The sequence below is a fragment of the Pristiophorus japonicus genome, chromosome 9 (assembly GCF_044704955.1).
Source record: "Pristiophorus japonicus isolate sPriJap1 chromosome 9, sPriJap1.hap1, whole genome shotgun sequence".
Classification (NCBI taxonomy): Eukaryota; Metazoa; Chordata; class Chondrichthyes; family Pristiophoridae; genus Pristiophorus; species Pristiophorus japonicus.
Window position 1 is genome coordinate 115099840 of NC_091985.1, and position 26172 is coordinate 115126011.

Genomic DNA, 26172 nt, shown 5'->3' on the forward strand with positions numbered 1-26172 from the left:
TTGTTAAGAACATTAAATAGACGGTTGAAGGGCTAAAGGGATATCATCATCATAGGCGGTCCAGTCCCTCATATCGAGGATGACTTGCTTCCACATCAAAAAGGGATGAGTGTGCAGGTGTTTCAATGAAGGACTTAATATTCCAGGTCCTGAAATACATCTTGAAGGGTGGAAGAAGCCTGTGCATGGATTTTTTTTAAACATGTGGTGGCCGTTGCACACCAACCACCACACAGGCTTGACAGGATATAGGAACAAGGCAAGCACATAGGATTAGGACTATTGCCTGTTTGGAGGATAGACACCAACAAGGACCAGTTGGGCCGAACGGCCGGTGTCTGTTTTAATTTCTGTATGCCGGTGGGAGTTAAACATTCATTGATACCAGCAGCACAGCAGTTAGTACCTGAGGAAGATAAAACTACTGGTTGGGAAATGCTACCTAAAAATGACGTTTTTCCTCAACTCCCTGTAATCAAATTTTTTTTTTTCAGATTGCCAGCATCCACATCTGCAGTATTTTACTTTTGTCCCTGTAATCAAGCCTTGAGGTCAGATTTTGTACAACAGAACATTGTGGATAAGATCAACTCAGACATTTACAGCACAGGAGCCAGCCATTTGGCCCATTATGTCTGTACTGACCGAGAAAGCTATGCAGCCTAATCCCACTTTACAGCCTTGTAGGTTATGGCACTTCAAGTGCACATCCAAAGTACTTTTTAAATGTGATGAGGGTTTTGGCATCTACTACCCTTTCAGGCAGTGAGTTCCAGATCCCCACCAGCCTCTGGGTGAAAAAAAGTTCTCAATTTCTCTCTAATCCTTCTACCAATTACTTTAAATCTATGGCCTCTTATTATTGACCACTCTACTAAGGGAAATAGGTCCTTTCTATCCACTCTAAGCCCTTGAGAATTTTATATACTTTAATCAAGTCTCCCCATGGCCTCCTGTGTTCCAAAGAAAACACCCCAGCCTATCCAATCTTTCTTCATAGTTAGAATGCTCATCTTGGCAACATCCTCATAAATCTTTGTATCCTCTCTAGTGCAATCACATATTTTCTGTAATATGGCCACCAGAACTGCACGCAGTAGTCTAGCTGTGACCTAACTAGTGTTTTATACAGTTCAAGCATAACCTTCCTGTTCTTGTATTCTATGCCTCGGCTAATGAAGGAAAGCATCCAGTATGCCTTCTTAACCACCTTATCTACCTGTCCTGCTACCTTGAAGGATCTGTGGTCATGCATTCCAAGGTTGCTCTATTCTTCTATACTTCAGTATCCGACCATTTATTGTGTATTCCCCTTGCCTTGTTAACCTTCCCCAAGTGCCCTTACATTTTTCCATTTTGAATTTAATTTGCCACTTCTCTACTGCACTCTACAGCTTTCTTCTTCACTATCAACCTCACATGGCCAATTTTTGTATCAATCTGCAAACTTCTTAATCATGTCCCCTACATTGAAGTCTAAATCATTGATGTATACCACAAAAAGCAAGGGACCTGGTACCCAGCCTTGTGGGACCCTACTAGAAACAGCCCTCAAGTCACAAAAACACCTGTCAACCTTTGCTTCCTGCCACCGAGCCAATTTTGGATCCAACTTGCCAGTTTCCCTTGGATTCCATGGGCTTTTATTTTTCTGACCATGTAGGACCTTGTCAAAAGTCTTTCTAAAATTCATGTAGACTATATCAAACTCACAACCTTCATCGGCCCTCCTTGTTACCTCCTCAAAAAAGGAGTATTCGGAACCTAGGAGAGGGCTCTGAGCTAGTTAGAGTGGGTGAGAGCTCAAATGAACAGGACCCCAAGAAAGAATGCAAAAGGCAGCAGGCAACAGAGCAGAGTAAGTGTAAACCACAAGGTGATAGGAAGGGACAATATGTATGAATATAAAGGGGCTGCAGGAGGGGTCGAAACTAAAAATCATGGTTTAAAAACTAGTATTAAAACACTACCTAAACGCATGCAGCATTCGAAATAAAGTAAATGAGTTGATGGCACAAATCATTAGAAATGGGTATGATTTGGTGGCCATTACAGAAATGTGGTTGCAGGGGGGCCAAGACTGGGAATTAAACATACAGGGGTATCTGACAATTCAGAAAGATAGACAAGGAGAGAAAGGAGGTGGGGTAGCTTTGTTAATAAAGGATGATATCAGGGCAGTTGTGAGAGACGATATTGGCTCTAATGAACAAAATGTTAAATCACTGTGGGTGGAGATTAGAGATAGTAAGGGGAAAAAGTCACTGGTGGGCGTAGTTCATAGGCCCCCAAATAATAACTTCACGGTGGGGCGGGCAATAATCAAAGGAATAATGGAGGCATGTGAAAAAGGAACGGCAGTAATCATGGGGGATTTTAACCTACATATCAATTGGTCAAATCAAATCGCACGGGGTAGCCTTGAGGAGGAATTCATAGAATGCATTCGGGATTGTTTCTTAGAACAGTATGTTACAGAACCTACAAGGGAGCAAGCTATCTTAGATCTGGTCCTGTGTAATGAGACAGGAATAATAAACGATCTCCTAGTAAAAGATCCTCTCGGAATGAGCGATCACAGGATGGTTGAATTTGTAATACAGATTGAGGGTGAGGAAGTAGTGTCTCAAACGAGCGTACTATGCTTAAACAAAGGGGACTACAGTGGGATGAGGGCAGAGTTGGCTAAAGTGGACTGGAAACACAGACTAAATGGTGGCACAATTGAGGAACAGTGGAGGACTTTTAAGGAGCTCTTTCATAGTGCTCAACAAAAATATATTCCAGTGAAAAAGGGCGGTAAGAGAAGGGATAACCAGCCGTGGATAACCAAGGAAATAAAGGAGAGTATCAAATTAAAAACCAATGCGTATAAGGTGGCCAAGGTTAGTGGAAAAATAAAAGATTGGGAAAATTTTAAACGACAGCAAAGAATGACTAAGAAAGCAATAAAGGAAAGATAGATTACGAAAGTAAACTTGCACAAAACATAAAAACAGATAGTAAAAGTTTTTACCGATATATAAAACGGAAAAGAGTGACTAAAGTAAATGTTGGTCCCTTAGAAGATGAGAAGGGGGATTTAATAATGGGAAATGTGGAAATGGCTGAGACCTTAAACAATTATTTTGCTTCAGTCTTCACAGTGGAAGACACAAAAACCATGCCAAAAATTGCTGCTCACGGGAATGTGGGAAGGGAGGACCTTGAGATAATCACTATCACTAAGGGGGTAGTGCTGGACAAGCTAATGGGACTCAAGGTAGACAAGTCCCCTGGTCCTGATGAAATGCATCCCAGGGTATTAAAAGAGATGGCGGAAGTTACAGCAGATGCATTCGTTATAATCTACCAAAATTCTCTGGACTCTGGGGAGGTACCAGCAGATTGGAAAGCAGCTAATGTAACGCCTCTATTTAAAAAAGGGGGCAGACAAAAGGCAGGTAACTATAGGCCAGTTAGTTTAACATCTGTAGTGGGGAAAATGCTTGAAGCTATCATTAAGGAAGAAATAGCGGGACATCTAGATAGGAATAGTGCAATCAAGCAGACACAACATAGATTCATGAAGGGGAAATCATGTTTAACTAATTTACTGGAATTCTTTGAGGATATAACGAGCATGGTGGATAGAGGTGTACCGATGGATGTGCTGTATTTAGATTTCCAAAAGGCATTCGATAAGGTGCCACACAAAAGGTTACTGCAGAAGATAAAGGTACGCGGAGTCAGAGGAAATGTATTAGCATGGATAGAGAATTGGCTGGCTAACAGAAAGCAGAGAGTCGGGATGAAATCGGTGGTGAGTGGTGTGCCACAGGGACCACAACTATTTACAATATACATAGATGACCTGGAAGAGGGGAGAGTGTAGTGTAACAAAATTTGCAGATGACACAAAGATTAGTGGGAAAGCGGGTTGTGTAGAGGACACAGAGGCGCTGCAAAGAGATTTAGATAGGTTAAGCGAATGGGCTAAGGTTTGGCAGATGGAATACAATGTCGGAAAATGTGAGGTCATCCACCTTGGGAAAAAAAAACAGTAAAAAAAGGGAGTATTATTTGAATGGGGAGAAATTACAACATGCTGTGGTGCAGAGGGACCTGGGGGTCCTTGTGCATGAATCCCAAAAAGTTAGTTTGCAGGTGCAGCAGGTAATCAGGAAGGCGAGTGGAATGTTGGCCTTCATTGTGAGAGGGATGGAGTACAAAAACAGGGAGGTCCTGATGCAACTGTACAGGGTATTGGTGAGGCCGCACCTGGAGTACTGTGTGCAGTTTTGGTCACCTTACTTAAGGAAGGATATACTAAGCTTTGGAGGGGGTACAGAGACGATTCACTAGGCTGATTCCGGAGATGAGGGGTTTACCTTATGATGATAGGTTGAGTAGACTGGGTCTTTACTCATTGGAGTTCAGAAGGATGAGGGGTGATCTTATAGAAACATTTAAAATAATGAAAGGGATAGACAAGATAGAGGCAGAGAGGTTGTTTCCACTGGTCGGGGAGACTAGAACTAGGGGGCACAGCCTCAAAATACGGGGGAGCCAATTTAAAACCGAGTTGAGAAGGAATTTCTTCTCCCAGAGGGTTGTGAATCTGTGGAATTCTCTGCCCAAGGAAGCAGTTGAGGCTAACTCATTGAATGTATTCAAGTCAGACAGATAGATTTTTAACCAATAAGGGAATTAAGGGTTACGGGGAGCGGGCGGCTAAGTGGAGCTGAGTCCACGGCCAGATCAGCCATGATCTTGTTGAATGGCGGAGCAGGCTCGAGGGGCTAGATGGCCTACTCTTGTTCCTAATTCTTATGTTCAATCAAGTTAGTCAGACACTACCTTCCCATAACAAATCCATGCTTACTGTCCTTGATTAATCCGTGCCTTTCTAAATGACAATTTATACTGTCCCTCAGGATTTCTTCCAATAATTTGCCCACCGCCAAGGGTAGGCTGACTCCTGTAATTACTTGGTCTATCACATTTTAAACAATAGTAGAATGTTAGCAGTATTCCAGTAGCATACCTGTAGCCAGAGAGGATTGGTAAATGGTCAGAATCTCCACTATTTCCTCCTTTGATTCTCTTAACAGCCTGGGATACATTTCATCCAGGCCTGGTGATGTATCTACTTTCAAGGTGCTAAACCCCTTAATATTTCCTCTCACTAGGTTTATCTCATCTAATATTTCACACTCAACTACAATGTCGAGGTTGCCTTCTATTTCATGCAGACGCAAAGTATTTATTAAGAATCATACCCACATTTTCCGCCTTCACACAGGTTACCCTTTTGGTCTCTAATAGACCCTAATCTTTCTTTAGTTATCCTCTTGCTCTTTATATATTTATAAAACATCTTTGGCTTTTCCTCGATTTTACTTGCTAATATTTTTTTATGCCCTCTTTGCTTTCCGAATTTATTTTTTAATTACACCTGTACTTTCTATTCTCCCCTAGGCTTTCTGCAGTATTTAGCACTCAGTATCGGACATAAGCTTCCATTTTTTGCCTTATCCTATCCCGTATACCCCATGACATCCAAGTAGACTTCAAGCATTTTAAAAAAGATATGTGGATAGGGTAGGGGAATGGGATTAAATAGGTAGCTCTATCAAAAAGCTGCCAGTTACAATGTGGCAAAAAAATTCCTGTGCTGTAAAATTCTGTGATTCTCTGACTGAAGTCTGCTTGAACAGTCAATTCTAGATGTGACGTGGCAATTTACAATGTGCCATAATGTAGTATGTGGGTTTGCATCTGTTACAGCCCACAGATTCTCGCTTCAGCATTGCTGTTAGGAGAGGGACAAAACAGAAGAAAATCTGATTATGTTCCTCCAGGCTCCACACACAGAGCCAGTAGCTACCTCAAATATGGTAGAGGCATTGTGGTCTGACTTCTTACATGGGAAGCAGAGAGGCAAGAAGAGAAAGACATTTTAGCAGAAGGTATGTGCTAGTCTGAACCTGCAAGACCTTGGCCTGTATATCACAGCCATCATAAATCACTCACTGAAAGTAAAATTCAAGATATAGGATATTAAAAGACTTTATTAAGTTTGGTCAGTACAGGTGAGGGATTTCTGGGGATAGTCACAGAATATGCATTACACAGGAAACAACTCTTGCCTAGAAACTGGGTAACAATATACACTAATTCTTTAACACAGTCTTGTCACTGGGGAAAATGTACACATATGCATGGTGAAAAAAAGTCATTGTAGTTAACACAAACTACATAGACTCCCCAAACCTGAATATGGCAAGTACAACATCCAAACTCCCTTTGGAAAAATAACTACTGCATTTGGCAAGCTTACATAATCATTACACACATATTTGATGCAACTTTCTTTTGTTGCAGGACTGTATGACAGGGTTGTGGTAAAATGCCGACAGCGTTTCACAGGAGTCCTAGATGTACACAAGAGTCTCGGTTTTACACATTTTTTTCCCCAATGTTAAAGTTGTAGTAATACATTTTATTCAGATTAAATCATATAAAAATAACTGAGGTCTACATGTATCAACATCCTTTCAGCAACAGCCAACGCAATTATGATGCTTTAAAAAATTTAAACAGTAGCAACAGTTTTACAAGAAAGCAAAAACACAAAAATGCTGAATTTTAAACAAAATTACACACTAGCTTCAACAGTCACTGGACAGCCGTCAGCCAAATGAAATGACACTATATAAAAAAGACTGCAGACAAAGCCCGTTAAGTGTTACAAAACCGACCCCTGTGTGCTGACCGAGTCCAACCCATTCTGAACGTGACGGGAACCCATAGTTCTGGTACCTTTCACAACAAGTGGTTTATCTTCCTGAGGGTCATTGATTGAGTCTGTGTCATTTGAGTGCTGAGTAAGAGAGTTCTCACTACCAGTGGGGGAGTCTACACTCTCATATCCAGCACCTAGCTGATACATGCTACTGCCGCTTGCTCGGTCCAGCCTTTCTTCACTGTGGTTTGAAAGTTTATTCCCACTGCCAGGAGATGATGGGAAATCATCCTCCGTGCTGCTTCCTTCTCTATAAAGGTTAGTCTTGTCTTGATAGGTAGCTGCTACCCTCCCTTGTGGGGATGAATCGCCATTGGTTGGTCCGTTCACTAGTCGGCTGCAGTCTTTAGTAATGGTCTCCCCTTGTGCAGAAGGCTCAGGGGCTGGAGTCCTACTGGTGCCAGAGGGCAACACCTGGTGATGCTGCTGTCCTTGAAGCTGAGCCAACTGCTGGCGTGCCTCCTTCAGCTGCTGCTGCAGAACCATGATAGTACTTTGCATCCCTTCCACCTCCTCATCAAGCTGGATGATGAAATCATTCAGCTCTACACAGAAATAAAAATAATTCAATTAAGTGGGAATTGAGAATCATTTTCAACCCAGTAAAACATCTGCATCAAACTAACACACTATTACAGAAAACATTTACACTCCTGGAACACAATTACATGAAGTACCACTGCCTTGAAGGAAGTGTATTAAAATTGAACCTCAAACTAAAAATGTCCATATATTTTAAATGCGACTAAAATGTCAGTGATTTTCTGTTGCAATGTTACATATGTCTCCCAATTACAAAATATCCAAGTTGAGATCTTCCAAAAAGGACCTTCAATTTGAAGAGGTTTCTATTAATATTTTTCTTCAAAAAAATAGCATTTGCTAAGATTATAAGCAGTAATGACATTACATGTTTCAGCTATCTGTGGCTAAACTACAGTCAATAACCATGTTGTATTAAAATACTGTTGTATTATTGTATTAAAATACACAACTCTATTTCACAAACACCTGTTCAAATACACACCAAAAAAGATAAAAAGGACATGTTTAACTACCAGGTCTCATTGTAAAGCAAGAATGCCCAGTGTGCCATGTGAAATAAAGGCTTCCATTAATTTGTATATATTCCAAGCAGTTGATACCAACAGATCTTGATGTTCTGAGTTAGGACTGATCTACCAATGAGGCAGCAGCCCCTTCCAAACCTCCAGAATTAAAGTAGAGCAAACCAGTGAGTAAGAAAATAAGTGAAAATAGGACTAAGCAACCTGATCTAGATTCACATGGCCACACATTTCTCACGGCCTGTAATTTGGACCCCGGTGTGGATTAAACTGAAATTACAACTTGGGACCCCAGAAAGAAATGTAATTTTCAAAGTTGGAAATGTGTGTAGAAGTGGCACTACTGGCCTTTCATTCTAACAGTGACTACACTCCAAAAGTACTTCATTGGCTGTAAAGCGCTTTGAGACATCCGGTGGTCCTGAAAGTACATGAAGTACGATCAAACTAAGTGACATTTGCCTAATAATTGAAAATTGTTGAAATTCCAAAAGATAGCTGATCCCAATTTGCAACAATGTCAACAACTGCATTTAATTCTAGATGCAGCATTCCTTTCTGATTCGAATAATACAGGTTACATTGCATTGTTTATCTAGAGTTTAAAAAAAAATGCAATTACCTTTAGGGCTCAGTAAAAAGAAATTCCAGTATATTTCTCTTGGAAATTTTACCTGTCCTTATTTTCCCCAACACAAATTGTTGTGTATAATCAACTCACAGTAGCTACTGTTCTGAATTTGGATTAAATGAAGCAGCAGATTCAGACAGAATCCAAAATTCTGCAGAACTCTAACAAGCAGAGCTAGAGCACAAGGAAGTCTATGACTAGCATTGGCAAATAACCCAGAATACATTACAGAAGGACATCCTATTGTGAGGTACTAAATCATTCTTACCAAACACCTCTTGATTAAGGAACAGAGTTTAAAAACATAATTCATTCTCTGCGTCGCAAGCAAAGTCAAATTCTCAAACTTCCATGGTGAGATTTGAACTCGTGTTTTCTGGATTATTAGTCCAGTTGTATATATGTTGTTTGTCCACATTTTTGGAATTTTCTTTAACTTATTCATTCGCGGGATGTGGGTGTCGCTGGCAAGGCCAGCATTTGTTGCCCATCCCTAGTTGCCCAAACAGCACTGTGTGAGTACCTGCACCACACGGACTGCAGCGGTTCAGGAAGGTGCCCCACCACCACCTTCTCAAGGGCAACTGGTGATGGGCAATGAATGCTGGGCTTGCCAATGATGCCCTCATCCTGTAAAGTAATTAAAAAAAAACTACAATGGAGGTGTCCTCAGTGTGAAGACAGGACCGTCTCCACAGGACTGTGCAGTTACTCCTACGATACTGTCACGGACAGATTCATGTGTGACGGGTGGATTGGTGAGGAGGTGGTCAGGTGGGATTTGCCCTCACGTTGGTTCTCTCACCACTTGCCATTCTGGCAGCTATGTCCTTCGGGACTCAGACAGCTTGGTCAGTAGCAATGTTATCAAATTCACAAACTGTCGTGATGGGATTTGAACTCGTGTCTCCGGATCGTTGGTCAGGTCTGTGTATTACTAATCCAGTAACATAACCACTGCGCTACCGTCTGAAACTACTAATGAACTCTCCCCATGGACAAGTGTAGAGGTTCCAAAATTGTGGCCCAGAGGCCAGAAGCAGCTCACAATGCCAGCCACAGGAGCACTTGATGTCCAGACAACTCCACCCTATTTGTGCTTATAATTGTTGCTCACTTATTTGAATTGCGTGACCCTGGAAGTTTGGAAACGGCTATTCATAGCACTGTTGTCTCATTGCTGGATGAACCCTGAATCAGAACACTATAATATTTTAGTATCAGCAGCATGGGATTATATGGGAACTGATGAGAACACAGATTTAAACTATATGGGACCCCCAAGGCTCACTAATGCAATCCTGGAAGACACAAAGCTTAGAAATCTCTGACCTAGTGGATGTAGATACTGTCTGGTGTATCACTATTTATAGACTAGAAGGTCCCTGGATCGATTCCTGGTCTGTCTCGAGTTAACAAGTGCAGAAGTTGGGGTGTTGCAGTTGGCCTCAGCACTTCAAGTTAGAAAAATAAAATCAACCAGAAAAATAATGGAATCTTTACTCAAAGATGCAATAGAAAAACGTTTAGAAACTGAAAATATAATGCAGAGTAGTCAGCACGGATTTCAAAAGGGAAGTCCAAGCTTGACCAACATTATTGAATTCTTTGAAGAAGTAACAGAAAGAGTGGACAAGGGTAATGTGGTAGATGTAATAAATTATATCAAAAGGCCTTCGATAAGGTACCACATCATGGGCCGCCCCAACCTGTGTGAGAACACCACCGCAGGTCACGGCTATAAATATAGCTGAAGCGCCAGGCCCTGGAACATCGTGGCGGAAGTGCGGCGAATGAGGGTACGGGGCCCAGGGGCAACACGGACCTGCCCACACCGCGATGTGCACGCGCACTAGGTCCATGCAGCAGAGCAGGTCTCCAGTCGTTTTGGTAAATCCTGGTCACTGGATAAAGGCCTAGCTCTGTCAAGCCCATATGGTGGCTGATGTGCAACGGTCACCGTACGTTTAAAAAAAATTCACGCACAGGCATCTTCCACCCCCTCAACTGGAGTTCAGGACTGGAACATCGGGTCCTTCATTGAAACATCTGTGAACTCCCGTGGAAGCAAGTCATCCTCGTTTGAGGGACCGCCTATGATGATGATGATGAAATGGGTACTTTGCATAAGTCCTCACTAAAGAGGATGCTGCCAATGTCACAGTAAAGGAGGAGGTAGTAGAGAAATTGAGCAGGATAGGATCCATCCTAGGTTGCTGAGCGGTGGAAATTGCAGAGGCTCTGACAATCTTACAATCCCTTGACATCTTTCTTAATTGGTCACAATACTCCACGTAGGGCCCAACCATGTTTTATAAAGGTTTAGCATGACATTTGTTTTGTACTCTATGCCTCTATTTATAAAGCCAAGGATTGTGTGCCTTTTTAACAGCCTTCTCAACTTGCCCTGCCACCTTCTAAGACCTATGTACACCCCCGTCTCTCTGTTCCTTCACCCCCTTTAAAACTGTACCATTTAGTTTATACAGGTTGGACCTCTCTGGTCCGGAAACATCCATGGTTCGACTTCGGCATCAACATCGGTTTCCCATGCTTCCTGGCTCTCAGTGTTGATTGCTGCAGAGAGAGAGAGCGAGGCCAGAGTTTCATAGCCTAAGCCGGAGGAGTTCAGGAGCCCGGGCGCTGTCTACAGGTACCAGTAAGCCTAGGCTCGCGTGACCTCCCATGGTTTGGAAAATTCACCGTTCCGGCACCGGACAGGTCCCAAGGATGCCGGACCAGAGGTCCAACCTGTATTGTCTCTCCTCATCCTTCCTGCCAAAATGAATCATTTGATACAACCAATTTTGTATCCATGCCAACATCGCCTCATTAATCCCATGAACTTCCCAATTTGCTAATGTCTATTATCTGGAACTTTATCCAGTGCCTTTTGAAAGTCCATATACACATCAACTGCACTACCTTCATCAACCCTCTTCGTTACTTAATTAAAGAGCTCAATGAGTCAGGCAAACATGATTTTGCCTTTAACAAATCCATATTGGCTGTCATTTATTAAACCATGTTCCTCCATGTGAAAACTAATTTTGTCCCAGATTATGGTTTCTAGAAGCTGCCCCACCACTGATGCAAGGTTAACTGGCCTGTAGTTCCTTGGTTTATCACACTCCCCTTTTTGTGAACAGGGTGCAACATTGCAACTCTCCAGTCCTTTGGCACCACTCTCATATCTAAGGAAGATTGAAAGATAGTCACCAAAGCCTTGGCTGTTTCCACCCTTACTTCCCTCAGCAACCTGGGATGCATCCCATCTGTATCAAGCAACTTTACTACTTTGAGCACTGCCAACGATTTTAGTACCTCCACTTTATCTCATCCAATTTCTCTACCCACTTCTCCTTTACTGTAACATTGGCAGCATCCTCTTTAGTGAAGACAGATGCAAAGTACTCATTAAGTACCTCAGTCATGCCCACTGTCTTCACAAGATTTTAAGGTCCTTAATAGGCCCCAACTTTCCTTCACTATCACTTTACTCTTTGTTTATAAGTGATTAGGGGTTCCCTTTTATGCTAACCGCTTATCTTTTCTCATACATTCTCTTTCCCCCTCTTATTTTCTTTTTCATTTCTCTGCACTTTATTCAGCTTGATTCTCTTATTGTATTAACCCAACATCTATCATAAGCCTCCTTTTTTCTGTTTAATTTTAATTTCAAATTTCTTTAGTCACACAGGGAGCTCTAACTTTGGATGCCCTCCTTCTCCCCTCATAGGAATATATGTATCCAAACTCTCTCCTCTATGAAGGCTTCTCATTGCTCATTTACTGTTTTTCCTGCCAATCTGTATTTCCAATCCATCTGGGTCAGATCCCTTCTCAACTTACTGAAATTAGCCCTCTTCTTGTCGAGTATCTTCACTGTTGATTTTTCCTGGTTCTTTTCCAAAACTGCTCTAAACCTAATGATAGTGATCATTGTTTCCCAATTGATCTCCCACTGAAACATGCTCCACTTCATTCCCCAGAACTAGATCCAGCACTGCTTCTTTCTTTGTTGGGCTGGAAACACACTGATCAAGAAAGTTCTCCCATTACACATTTCAGAAATTCCTCCCACTCCTTGCCCTTTTACTCTGTCTGGTTTTTTTTTTTAAACCTCAAGTCTATATTAAGATAATTAATGTCACTAACATAAAAACATAATTAGGAGCAGGCCATTTGGCCTCTCGAGCCTACTCTGCCATTCAATGAGATTATGGCTGATCTTCTACCTCAACTCCACTTTCCTGCACTATCCCCATAATCCCTTGATTCCCTTAATATCCAAAAATCTATCGATCTCTCTCTTGAATATACTCAAAAGAATGAGCCTCCAGAGAAGCCCCAAGATTCACCACCCTCTCGGTGAAGACGTTTCTCCTCATCTCAGTCCTAAATGGCCGACCCCTTATTCTGAGACTGTGACCCCCCCGCCCCCGGTTCTAGACTCCTCACCCAGAGGAAACATCCTCCCTGCATCTACCCAGTCAAGCCCTGTAAGAATTTTGTATGTTTCAATGAGATCACCTAAACTGTGGAGAATATAGGCTTAGTTTACTCAATCTCTCCTCATATTACAATCATCCCATCCCAGGAATCAGTCTGGTGAACCTTCGTTGCACTCCCTCAATGGCAAGTAAGGGGGTGAGGTCGGGCAGGCGAGGTAAGGGGACGAGGTCGGGCAGGCGAGGTAAGGGGGCGAGGTCGGGCAGGCGAGGTAAAGGGGCGAGGTCGGGCAGGCGAGGTAAGGGGGCGAGGTCGGGCAGGCGAGGTAAGGGGGCGAGGTAAGGGGACGAGGTAAGGGGACGAGGTCGGGCAGGCGAGGTAAGGGGGCGAGGTCGGGCAGGCGAGGCAAGGGGGCGAGGTCGGGCAGGCGAGGCAAGGGGGCGAGGTCGGGCAGGCGAGGCAAGGGGGCGAGGTCGGGCAGGCGAGGCAAGGGGGCGAGGTCGGGCAGGCGAGGCAAGGGGGTGAGGTCGGGCAGGCGAGGCAAGGGGGTGAGGTCGGGCAGGCGAGGCAAGGGGGTGAGGTCGGGCAGGCGAGGCAAGGGGGTGAGGTCGGGCAGGCGAGGCAAGGGGGTGAGGTCGGGCAGGCGAGGCAAGGGGGTGAGGTCGGGCAGGCGAGGCAAGGGGGTGAGGTCGGGCAGGCGAGGCAACGGGGTGAGGTCGGGCAGGCGAGGCAAGGGGGTGAGGTCGGGCAGGCGAGGCAAGGGGGTGAGGTCGGGCAGGCGAGGCAAGGGGGTGAGGTCGGGCAGGCGAGGCAAGGGGGTGAGGTCGGGCAGGCGAGGCAAGGGGGTGAGGTCGGGCAGGCGAGGTAAGGGGGTGAGGTCGGGCAGGCGAGGCAAGGGGGTGAGGTCGGGCAGGCGAGGTAAGGGGGTGAGGTCGGGCAGGCGAGGTAAGGGGGTGAGGTCGGGCAGGCGAGGTAAGGGGGTGAGGTCGGGCAGGCGAGGTAAGGGGGTGAGGTCGGGCAGGCGAGGTAAGGGGGTGAGGTCGGGCAGGCGAGGGCCGGGTCAGAACGAGGTCAGGCAGAGTTGGTGAGGTTGGGAGGGGTGGGGAGTCTGGATTTCGCAACATTTTCCGGATGACCCCCTCCGCAGATCAGCTCGGTGTCCGGATTCTGGAACATTCCAAAATTTTGGAACTCCGGATTTCGGACGCTCAACCATTTGCTATGTTCTTGCCCACTCATTTAGCCTGTCTATATCCCCTTGAAGTCTCTTTGCATCCTCCTCACAACTTACATTCCCACCTAGCTTTGTATCATCAGAAAACTTGGATATATTACATTCGGTCCCCTCATCCAAATCATTGATATAGATTGTGAATCACTGGGGCCCCAAGCACTGATCCTCACAGCACCCCACTAGTTACAGCCTGCCAACTTGAAAATTACCCCTTTATTGCCATTTTGGTTTACTGTCCATTAACCGATCCTCAATCCATGCTAGTATATTACCCCCAATCCCATGAACCCTAATTTTGTTCAATAACCTCTTGTATGGCACCTTATCGAATGTTTTCTGAAAATCCAAATACACATCCACTGATTCCCCCCCTTATCTATTCTGCTAGCTACAACCTCAAAAAACTCAACAGATGTGTCAAACAGGATTTCCCTTTCATCAATCTTGTTGACTCTGCCCAATGCTATTATGCTTTTCTAAATGCCCCGTTACCAAATCCTTAATAATTTTAGCATTTTCCCTACTACTGATGTCAGGCTAACTGGTTTGTAGTTCACAGTTATCTCTCTCCCTACTTTATTAAATAGCAGGGTTACATTAGCTATCTTCCAATCTGTGGTAGTCTATGGAATTTTGTTTTTACATCTTACTTTGCCATCATCTTCCCACGCTTTGGTGGTCGATACTACACAACCAGCTAATCTGCTCCTTAACTTTAAACAGATTCTATCTTTGAACCCTCAAGCACACATCCCTTTCCAAGGCTGTAACAGTATCTTCAATCAATACTGACACGCCCTCCTTCTTTTGAATACATAGTAGCCAGGAATGTTAAAGTTCCAATTCCTGCCCTTGTTTGAGCCAGGTTTCCGTTATTGCCATATCATAACCCAGATGGCAACTTGTGCCTGCAGCTCACTAATTTTATCACATTCCGTGTGAACATAAGAACATAAGAATTAGGAACAGGAGTAGGCCATCTAGCCCCTCGAGCCTGCTCCGCCATTCAACAAGATCATGGCTGATCTGGCCGTGGACTCAGCCCCACTTACCCGCCCGCTCCCCATAACCCTTAATGGTTAAAAATCTATCTATCTGTGATTTTAATACATTCAATGAGCTAGCCTCAACTGTATTCTTGGGCAGAGAATTCCACAGATTCACAACCCTCTGGCAGAAGAAATTCCTTCTCAACTCGGTTTTAAATTGGCTCCCCTGTATTTTGAGGCTGTGCCCCCTAGTTCTAGTCTCCCCGACCAGTGGAAGCAACCTCTCTGCCTCTATCTTGTCTATCCCTTTCATTATTTTAAATGTTTCTATAAGATCACCCCTCATCCTTCTGAACTCCACCGAGTAAAGACCCAGTCTACTCAATCTATCATCATAAGGTAACCCTCTCATCTCCGGAATCAGCCTAGTGAATCGTCTCTGTACCCCCTCCAAAGCTAGTATATCCTTCCTTAAGTAAGGTGACCAAAACTGCACGCAGTACTCCAGGTGCGGCCTCACCAATACCCTGTACAGTTGCAGCAGGACCTCCCTGCTTTTGTACTCCATCCCTCTCGCAATGAAGGCCAACATTCCATTCGCCTTCCTGATTATCTGCTCCACCTGCAAACTAACTTTTTGGGATTCATGCACAAAGTTTATTTTCGATAGCAAGAGTTTCATGCACAAGGACCCCCAGGTCCCTCTGCACCGCAGCATGTTGTAATTTCTCCCCATTCAAATAATATTCCCTTTTATTGTTTTTTTTCCCCCAAGGTGGATGACCTCACATTTTCCGACATTGTATTCTATCTGCCAAACCTTAGCCCATTCGCTTAACCTATCTAAATCTCTTTGCAGCCTCTCTGTGTCCTCTACACACCTGCTTTCCCACTAATCTTTGTGTCATGCACTCTAAGCCTGCCTTGGTCTGCCTGGTGTTGCTCCCGTCTGATCTCTCCTATTGGAGGACTACGCTTGATTCTAATGCTGTTTGTCTCTCCCTGACCTCTATGTACTTTGTTTCTCCTCTCTGATGCTTCATCCTGGTTCCTTTACCGCTGCCAAATTAGTTTAAAACCTCCCCACTGCACTGGTTAACCAAATATAAATACAGTCACAGGAAATCAAACTGGAGAACATTTAATCAATTTGCTGTAGTCTTTATGCTTAAGTGGAGTGAATTGGGAATACCCTTGTCTTGTCCTCCATCCTGTTTTTTCTGCTTCTTTCTTGACAATCATCTGCAGTCCACCCATATCTTGCCCAAGTGGCCATTCCTCATTCGAGAACCTATAGAGCGAGTGTCAGCAGTCTTATTTGAACATGTATGCCAACACAATCCAGCCTGATCCTGTCGCAATTTGAGGTCTACACACTGATTTTCTAAAAAATAATCACTGAATACCAATTAAAAAGAACTGTGGCTGTTGCCCACCTCCTAAGCCAAGGGATGTTGAGGCCATTTAGTGGCTGTCTAACAGTTAACTCAGCACAGACTGAATCCAACCCAGGACATTCCTAATCTACATATCTTGGGCATTCCATCAGACAGTGTATTTACCCATTAAGCCATTGTGGGCTCCATAACCATGTTTTAAAAATAAGCCCTAATTTCCATAGCTTTTTGTCCATAATGATTTTCTATGAGAAAGTACATTAGAACTTGCAAACACGCCCATCTCAGCATAAAACTAGTTAAAAAGTCCAACTCTAAGTGAGGCTATACAGTGCACAGTGCCAATCCCCAGGAAACCAAATGTTTTCGCAAACAGAATGGGGTGGCAATCAGTCACTAGCCACAAGTGCAATACAATTTGGAAATGTAGTAAATCCTGCATGGTCTTGAGCATCTCAGCTTTCTGAAATTCCCATTTAAATTCTAATGTCTCTGCCCCAACAGCCACATATTATAAAAACATATTTATATAGCGCCATTAACGTAGTAAAACGTCCCAAGGCGCTTTACAACAGTGTTACAGACAAACAGATCAATTTGACATCGAGCCACAGAAAAAATTAAGGCAGATGATCACAAGCTTGTTTAAAGAGGTAGGTTTTAATGAGCATCTTAAAGAAGGAAGGTGAAGTAGAGAGGCGTAGAGGTTTAAGGAGGGAGTTCCAGAGCTTAGGTACCTGAAGGCACATCCACCAATAGTGGAGCAGTTATAATGAGGGATGTTGAAGAGGCCAGAATTTGAGGAGCACAGACATCTTGTGAGATTGTGAGGCTGAAAAAGATTAGAGCTAGGGAGTGGCAAGCCCATGATTTGTAAACAAGGATGAGAATTTTGAAATCGAGGCATTGTTTAACTGGGAGCCAATGTAGGTCAGAAAGCACAGGGGTGATGGGTGACCTTGACTTGGTGCGGATTAAGTACACGGGCTGCTGAGTTTTGGATGTCTTCAAGTTTACATAGTGTGGAATGGGGCAGGCAGGCCAAGAGTGAGTTGGAGTAGTCAAGTCTAGAGGTAACAAAGGCATGAATGAGGATTTCAGCAGAAGAGCTGAGGCAGGGGCAGAAAAAGGCGGTTTTAGTTATGCCGCGGATATTTGGCTTGAAACTCATTTCAGGGTCAAATATGATATCTAGGTTGCGAACAGTCTTGTTCACCCTCAGATTGATGCTAGGGAGAGGGATGGAGTCAGTAGTTAGGGAACGCAGTTTGTGGCGGGGATCAAAGATAATGGCTTCGGTCTTCCCAATTGGAGAAAATTTCTGCTCATCCAGTACTGGATGTCAGACAAGCAATCTGACAATTTAGATACCAAGCAGGGGTCGACAGAAGTGGTGGAGAGGTAGAGCTGGGTGTCGTCTGCGTATGATAAAGCATTCCATATCCAATAATCCTCGGAGAAAATATACCTTCCCTTCTTCCAGTGATGTTGTGAATCTTTGGAAATCTCTACCCTAAAGAGCGGTGGATGCTCAGTCGTTGAGTATATTCAAGACAGAGTTTGGTAAGATTTTTTTGATACTAAGGGAATCAAGGGATATGGGGATAGTGCAGTAAGTTGGAGCTTGAGGTAGAAGCCATGATCTTATTGAACAGCAGATCAGGCTGATAGGTCTATTTCTGCTCCCATTTCTTGCCTTATGATGACTTGGACAGGTTAGGTGAGTGGGCAAATATGCATGGCAGATGCAGTATAATGTGGATAAATGTGAGGTTATCCACTTTGGTGGCAAAAACAGGAAGACAGAATATTATCTCTGAATGGTGACAGATTAGGAAAAGGGGAGGTGCAACGAGACCTGGGTGTCATGGTACATCAGTCATTGAAGTTTGGTATGCAGGTACAGCAGGCGGTGATGGCGACAAATGGCATGTTGGCCTTCATAGTTAGAGGATTTGAGTATAGGAGCAGGGAGGTCTTACTGCAGTTGTACAGGGCCTTGGTGAGGCCTCACCTGGAATATTGTGTTCAGTTTTGGTCCCCTAATCTGAGGAAGGACGTTCTTGCTATTGAGGGAGTATAGCGAAGATTCACCAGATTGATTCCTGGGATGGCAGGACTGATATATGAGGAGAGACTGGATCAACTGGGCTTGTATCCACTGGAGTTTAGAAGAATGAGAGGGGATCTCATAGAAACATATAAAATTGGCAGGATTGGACAGGTTAGAGACAGGAAGAATGTTCCCATTGCTGGGGAGTTCCAGAACCAGGGGTCACAGTCTAAGAATAAGGGGTAAGCCTTTTAGGACCGAGATGAGGAGAAACTTCTTCACTCAGAGAGTGGTTAACCTGTGCAATTTCCTACCACAGAAAGTTGTTGAGGAGAGTTCGTTAGATATATTCAAAAGAGAGTTAGATATGGCCTTTACGGCCAAAGGGATCAAGGGGTATGGAGAGAAAGCAGGAAAGGGGTACTGAGGTTGAATAATCAGCCATAAACTTATTGAAGGGTGGTGCAGGCTCGAAGAGCCGAATGGCCTGCTCCTGCACCCAATTTCCTATGTTTCTATGATACAAAATCTATGTCTCATAATTGATTCAACAATTAATGGAAACAATTGTTCATTATTTATCCTCTCAAAACCACTTAACTTTAGAAAACGCTATTAGATCTCCTTAAATGTCGCTTCATAACTATAGCCTCGCACACCTGATGTGATTCTTTTTACCCTTTCGATAACTTCAAATTCCAATATCCTCCCTATAAAGGGCCACCTAGAATTGCATGAAATACTCAAATTGTGGCCTAACCAATGTCTTGTACAAATTAATCACTTCCTTGGTTTTATATTCAATGGCCCTCTGACGCCCAATATTGAATTTGCCTTTTTGCATGACTTTTTCCACCTGCAGTCCCACGTTTAAAGATCTATGTAGCCGCACACCTAGATCTTTTTGCTCCTCTACTCTCAAGAATCTTATCTTTTAGGGTATTCTTCCTCCTCCTCCAAATGTACTACTTCACATTCCTGTGCATTGTATTTATCTGCCCACTCTTCCTGCATTTTCCTGAGTGTCATTAGCAAATGTTGATGTCATGTCTCTTATGCCTATATTGTCATTTAAACAAGTGGAAGACAAGAGGTCCCAGCTCAGACCCAAGGCACACCAGTACCAACATCTCTTCAATCCAAAAAAAATCTATTCACCCCAACTCTGCTTTCTGACCCAGTTATCTCCCTATTTATGCAGCTACACTCCCTTTAATACTATATGCAATCATTTTTGTAACAATCCTCATATGACACTTATCAAACCCTTCTTAAAAATTAATTTGTATATCCATCATATTCCCTTTATCTAAACAACTCAGTCAACAAAAAGTCAAGCATGACCCACCCATTATAAATCTATGCGGACTATTCCCAATTAAATCATGGCTTTCTAAGTGCCCATAATTTTTGCTGTGTTTTTAGATAGATGAACATGATGGCCATTCTGTGCCAAGTTCTGCAAACAGCATTTGGGTGAATTGGTTGAGGGAGGGACATTGACCAGGACATACAGAACTTCCTGCTCTCCTCTGAATAGCACAGTAGGATCTTTAACCTCTACCTGAACCACAAGAACCATTTAACATATCACCCAAAAGAGGGCACCCTCTGACAATGCAGTGCTCCCTCAGTACTGCATTGAAATGCCAGCCTAGATTATGTGTTCAAGTCCTGAAGTGAGCTTGAACTCAACCTTCTGACTCAGAGGAAAGTGTTAGTAAATTAGCCAAGTTGACATTTTACTGAAATGAACAAAATTTGCATGGAAAAAAAATTGGAATTAAACTTCAAACAACAAAAAAAGTACACCTTGTATTTTATACAATGCAGGTCAGTCCCATTGCAGATATTATACTTTAACACGGCTCATTAATACTGATTAATGCAAGTGACAAAGCTAGTGCCACACCCATATGTTACGGACCAAAAGGAGCTACTCCTTAACGAATGCATTTCCCCACCCCGCTACAAACACAGTCAAGAACTCAGTATTGAACTGCACTCACCATCTTGACTGCTTTTGAGTTCCTCACTGTATTTCTTCTGTAAAGCTAATTCAGCCTCCAGCTGCGCGATGCGTCCCTGGGACAGCTGTCTTCCCAGTTCCTGGTTTTCCTGAATTAACATCCGACACTTGGCCATCAGCTTTTTTCCCGTTTGGCTGTAAAGACAGACACTTACCATCACAGAGGGCAACGACAGTTCTTCATAAACTGGAGATCACCACACATGATCACATACTATTAAAGACCAAACATTTCTAGCCCACTGTATGGCCAACTTTGGTTTGGGTAGTCCCATTTTAAACAGAATATTTTCAAATCCAGTATTAACCCCCACCCCAATTTAAGAGCTTTTCACATATCACTTTTTTAAAATAAAAAGGTGATGCTCTGGAAGAAAATGTCAGCCAGTTCCTGCAGGATTTTTGGTTGAAACGCTGAGCCTATATGGAGTTAAAACATCCAGAGAGATCTTATGACAACTTGAATAAAGGTATGGTTAGTCAACAAAAAACACGGGTACAGCAATAAAAATTTGATCTCGGAAAGGAAAACCCCAGAGAAACTTCCAATGTATGAAAGAAACAACAGTCGCAACTCAATTTATAATTATTCAGAGGGGGGAGGGTGTTCAAACCAGCAGGTGTCAGGCTCGATCCCGGGGCTGTGCTGACCTAGCTGATTTTAGCCCGGAGAGCAAGAGGGTAATACAAATAGGCTAAGTGCCTATGTTTTGGGACGGTGGCTTAGGAGAAGGGAGAAATCGGCCCGAATTCCCAATTCTGATTATAGTGACCCCCTGCTGAAATTGGACAGTATGTGGACATTGGGTGAGGGCAGCAACAAGTTAGGGTTTGGCTACGATGCCCCCGAAGGTCAAATGGCCTGTCAACACAACAGGAAGAACAGTACTTCAACCCAAGTGGCCAGAGAGCCACTGGTGCATGTGGGGAACTGCACCACAAGCATCGGTCATGCAACTTAAAAAGGACAAAAACGAAAAGGCAATAAAATCTTCAATTGACCCAATATAGATTTGAAATTTTAAAATGGAGATGCTTCTGTAGCGGATTTAATACAAAAGGAGGCATTAAAAGTAACAAAGATCCAAAAAAAGTGATAAAATGTCCTTAGTTTATCGAACAGCACAAGTTAGCGATGTAGACCAGAGTTCTCATACATTACAAAACAGTGGTAACAGTCCTTTCCGCCCTCCAAAAGTACATTTATTATGAATCCATGCAAGTATACCTCAAAACCACAAAGTTTAAAACATGAGCCAAACACCATGACCAGTGCTGACTTCAGTATTGAAGTACAGGAACTGGACTCGTATTAACAAACGATAGCTCACTGGTGCAGAAACGTGCATTGTAGATAGTATTTTGGATCATCAATGCACAACAGTGCTATTCTGTTCTCTCCTTCTGCTCCCCCCACCCCAAATAAAAGCACAACTACACCCTCAAATGATGGCAATGACCAGAAGTAGTTTAAAACATTAAATTAAAGTTGTATCTATATCAGTCGGATATGAAGTTATACTGGTATAAGCCTAGTCCTCTATTCTTATAAGACTTAAAAATAGGAATCAAACAAGACATTTCAATGGTGTAACTGAATTGCCGATGAGACGCATGTTTCTATCTCCCTTATTAACTTGTCAATATTTTAAGAAACTGATATATTGTTGAATTCATATTCACCACCGCTTTAGCAGTCCTTCTGAAATACTTTGGTACAAAAAGATTTACGTTGTGGCCTGAACTTGATCTCAGGCCATCTGTCATGTCGTCTGTTGCGGTTTCTCTTCTATATTTAGAAATGGTATGCACCATTAACAATTGATACATAATGACAAACAGCCACACATACCTACATGCTTCTTAATTTACAAGACACAGTTGGACTGTGACAGAAGATGCAAGTAATTAAAAAAAATTTAAAAGAAAGTTTTACAAATTCATACAACCCTGAACACTATTTTGTGGATATCATTGAAGACACAGCCATCCCTGCAAGACCTGGATGAGATTTCCCACATCAATAATCAATCATACAAATCATTTGAAAACTGGAGGTCAAATGTGAACAAATGTTATGGCCTTTGAGAATGTGCATTTAAATAGATATGTGATCATATTTCTTTTTAAAAAAAAAAAGAGCATGGTATGTGCTTTTAATCAAAGGAATTCTCCCAAAAAAGGCCATTTTGTGAATGAATCTCTACCAGTTTGATCTTCAACTTTACTGGTACAGACAGCAGTTATTCTGATGCAATACAAAACATTTCACTAAAAAAGAATTTTGTTTTGCATTTTTAAAAGTACATTTACTGTGAACTATGTTTACTGAGACAGGCCATCTTGCAGTATTAAAATAAACCATACAGAATACTGTACAATAAAAACTGAATACGACCCATAATATGGAAATGGGGAAATAGGGTTAGACTTGAGCAGCAAATCGCACTGTGAACTATACAATGAACACTTGAAAAAACAGCAAGATACAAGAAACTACAGTTTGTGCACTTCAATATATATTTTCTCCCTCCCAGTTAGGTCACCAGAATGGGTCGAATTTCATAGACCAGTGCTAAAAATTCCCATCCAGTCACCATTACATCTCATCACCTGGAGCTGCACCGATCTCAACTTTAAAAAAAGTTGCCATCAAAAATTTTGTTTCAGAGCAAATACTTGAGAATTAGTGCAGTTGAGGGTTTTTTTGGAATTAAGAGCTCCCAGTCTGATTCAGAAGAAACCGTAAATAAAGCAAGTGCTGTGGTGCACACAATTAGCATCCAATTTCCATAAAGAAAAAAAAAGCACTCAAAACTTGGTATTCTCAGCTCAGAGATGAGAATGGAATAAGTTATGATCTGGTGCACAATTGGTGTGTCAAACTGCTTGAAATCAGGACTAGATCTGATTTTCATTATGCCCAATTAATCAGTATAGATCACAGCAACCACTGTAAACAACTACATTTGGAAAGCCTAATTTTGATAAAGAACTGTATAAAGAAACACCAGAATTTATATAAATACTAAAACCTACTGGGAACATTGTTTATAGTTACATACCAGACACAGATTTTCTGAAATGTATATGAAGGATGTCAATTATCGAAGATGTCAAATTCTACGATTGCACAGTTATGTTTCCAGACAAGTCACCAATGGCAACACTTCAGAAATCAAAACCCCAGCACAAAAATGGCACATTTTTTGAAAAAACAATATTCCCTGTAATAGTTAGCCAGTGGAAGAGGTTTAAATTTCACTGACAAAAAGCTAACCAGAGATAGATTTCATGTTATCCGCTTACATTTATAAGACTGCTCACCGATTGGTACGTACGAGTTGGTTAGTTAATGAAGTTAAAGAAACCATATTCACGACAGAGGGAAGGTTGCTGCAGAATGAATCAATACGAAAATATGGCTTGTAAATTCAACTCTACACAGAGTTGGTGGCCAGTTCAAAAAATTATTGAAACCTTTGACTGTGCTCTAAAGTCACTTGAATGTTTTTTCAACTCTTGACAGTTCACCGTGAACAAGCAGGAAGTCTTCAGTCTTACACCAAATTGACTTCCAATGTCTATTGGTCACGAGCGCAATGTTTGGAGTGCAGGGCATTCCACTACTTTAAACGAATTTACACGAACAACTCAATTCAGGCTCAGTGTCTGAGACGAGAAAAGCTACGTTCTCTCCTCCAAACTCAGTCTGCAAACACAGCCACCAGAACAGTGTGCAGCAGATTTTACACTCCCTCTTTGCAGAAAAGTGACTTCTTTTCCTCCCTTTATTTTCTTCTATAAAAAACAAATTTCAAGCGTCTAAATTGGGCAAGAATTTTTTTTTTTTTTTAGTTGGATGCAGGCCACCTCTTCGGAACAGTCCGAGTCCTTCAGGCCTCTGAAGTAGAAGGGAGAAAAAGCTGAAATACAACGTTCATCTGACAAGTTTTACATTAAGCATAACAAGCTGAGCAGTAAATGAATCTGGATTTTTTTTGCTCAAAGGCTGAGGCTGTCTTGCTCTGACAAGAGAGTACTTGGCCATCCCACCATAGCATTCTTGCAGTGGGACTGTCAGGGAGGTCTTGACTGGGGAGTATTTTGTTTGTTTACCTATCAGGTGTAAACTTCCAGGCACTCAGTTCATTTTGGGCTTGTTCCAGTTTGTCTTTTGTCTGTTCCAGTTCAGTCTTCATTTTAAGGAAAAACAAGTTAATGGCAGGATCAACCAAGGTGGATCGGAGTTGAGCAGCACTGGGCAGTTGAACTTGCTTGAGGTACTGGATCTGGTTCTGTTGGAAATAAAAATGACACGGTCACTAATGAGGCACCATTTATTTCACATTACACAATACTGACGCGCCAATGAACAAGATGTTAATACCGCTTCCTTACTTCTCCAATGCAATGTTATACAAACTATTAGTGTGCCTTCTTACAAAGATTTATCTACCCCAGCCAAAATGTTTATCCCTTCTCTCCACAGCAACTAAGCCAGGTTACAATTGATCAGCCTTCAGAAGCTTAAAGTGCCTCGTGAATGACCATTCTTTGTTATCCAAGACAACAACAGGCTATTTAAAGCATGCATTGGGGAAGTAAAAAGAGAGGGAAAGAGTAGTGAAAGAGCTCAGCCCAGTCTTTTGTTATCTTGCATCCATACAAATGTATTTCACCACGGACCCTGGTCTGCAAAACTCAGTCCCGCACCACATTGCACATTTACCCAATGAATCATCATAGTCCCAACAAAATGTTTACATTAGAACAGTTACTTCAAATCAATGCACTACATGTAGCAGTTACATGGTTGCAACAATGAATATAATATATATTTATATAAAATATATAGTTACTGAGATGCTCAAATAGGTTATGTAGTTAACAGGAAGCCAGCTTCAGGATGGGATTGTTCAAGATCAGCCAATGAGCACAATAGAAATTTGAGATATGATGGGTTGTGCTAAGTTCCTTGATTGGCTGGGAAATTTGAGTTCACCAGAAAGCGAGACAGATTGTGTACGAGATACATGTACCGTGTATTGGGAACGGCACAGGACTTATCAGATAGAGATATTTATTAAGAGTTCATTCAAATACATGTAGTCCACCATACAATTCTGAAAAGAGCAGCAAGGTTCAGCATCAGGGACAGAAATTTTCACTTGACAGAAGAGACAAGTTGCAGAGAATCAGCCCCTTTCACCATATAGAACAAACATGCTTGCATCTTGTACTTTTGCAAACAGCTTCCAGGTTGAAAATGACCCCAATGGTTAATGAAAGCCAGCTGTTGACATCTGATCTTTGGATGGTCTACACCAAAGTCTCAGTTTCTATATTTGTTAAGTACTTATGCTGCACAAACCCATGAATACAAGGAACCACATAAAATCAGTTAAATGTTATTTATTTTCACATCTCCGTTTAATTTTCTTTTGGAAAATGTTCTGGTGTTTCCCTGAATATTAAAATACCGAAAGGTATCAGGTCTGATGTATCCTTAAATGAAATGATACAGTAACAT

At 42.4% G+C, this 26172-nt stretch overlaps 1 protein-coding gene across 2 annotated transcripts in view; it reads right to left on the reverse strand.

Moving 5' to 3' along the window:
- Nucleotides 1–6035: 6035 nt before the first annotated feature.
- The window catches only part of wtap (WT1 associated protein), a 57116-nt gene continuing 36979 nt past the window's right edge, over nt 6036–26172 (reverse strand). For both annotated transcript variants that reach the window (XM_070889714.1, XM_070889715.1), the window contains exons 6-8: nt 24759–24937; nt 20620–20774; nt 6036–7332 (exon numbers count right to left, since the gene is read on the reverse strand). In XM_070889714.1, coding sequence (XP_070745815.1) covers nt 6731–7332; nt 20620–20774; nt 24759–24937 — 936 coding nt within the window. In that variant the 3' untranslated portion in view covers nt 6036–6730. The remainder of the gene's footprint in view (nt 7333–20619; nt 20775–24758; nt 24938–26172) is intronic.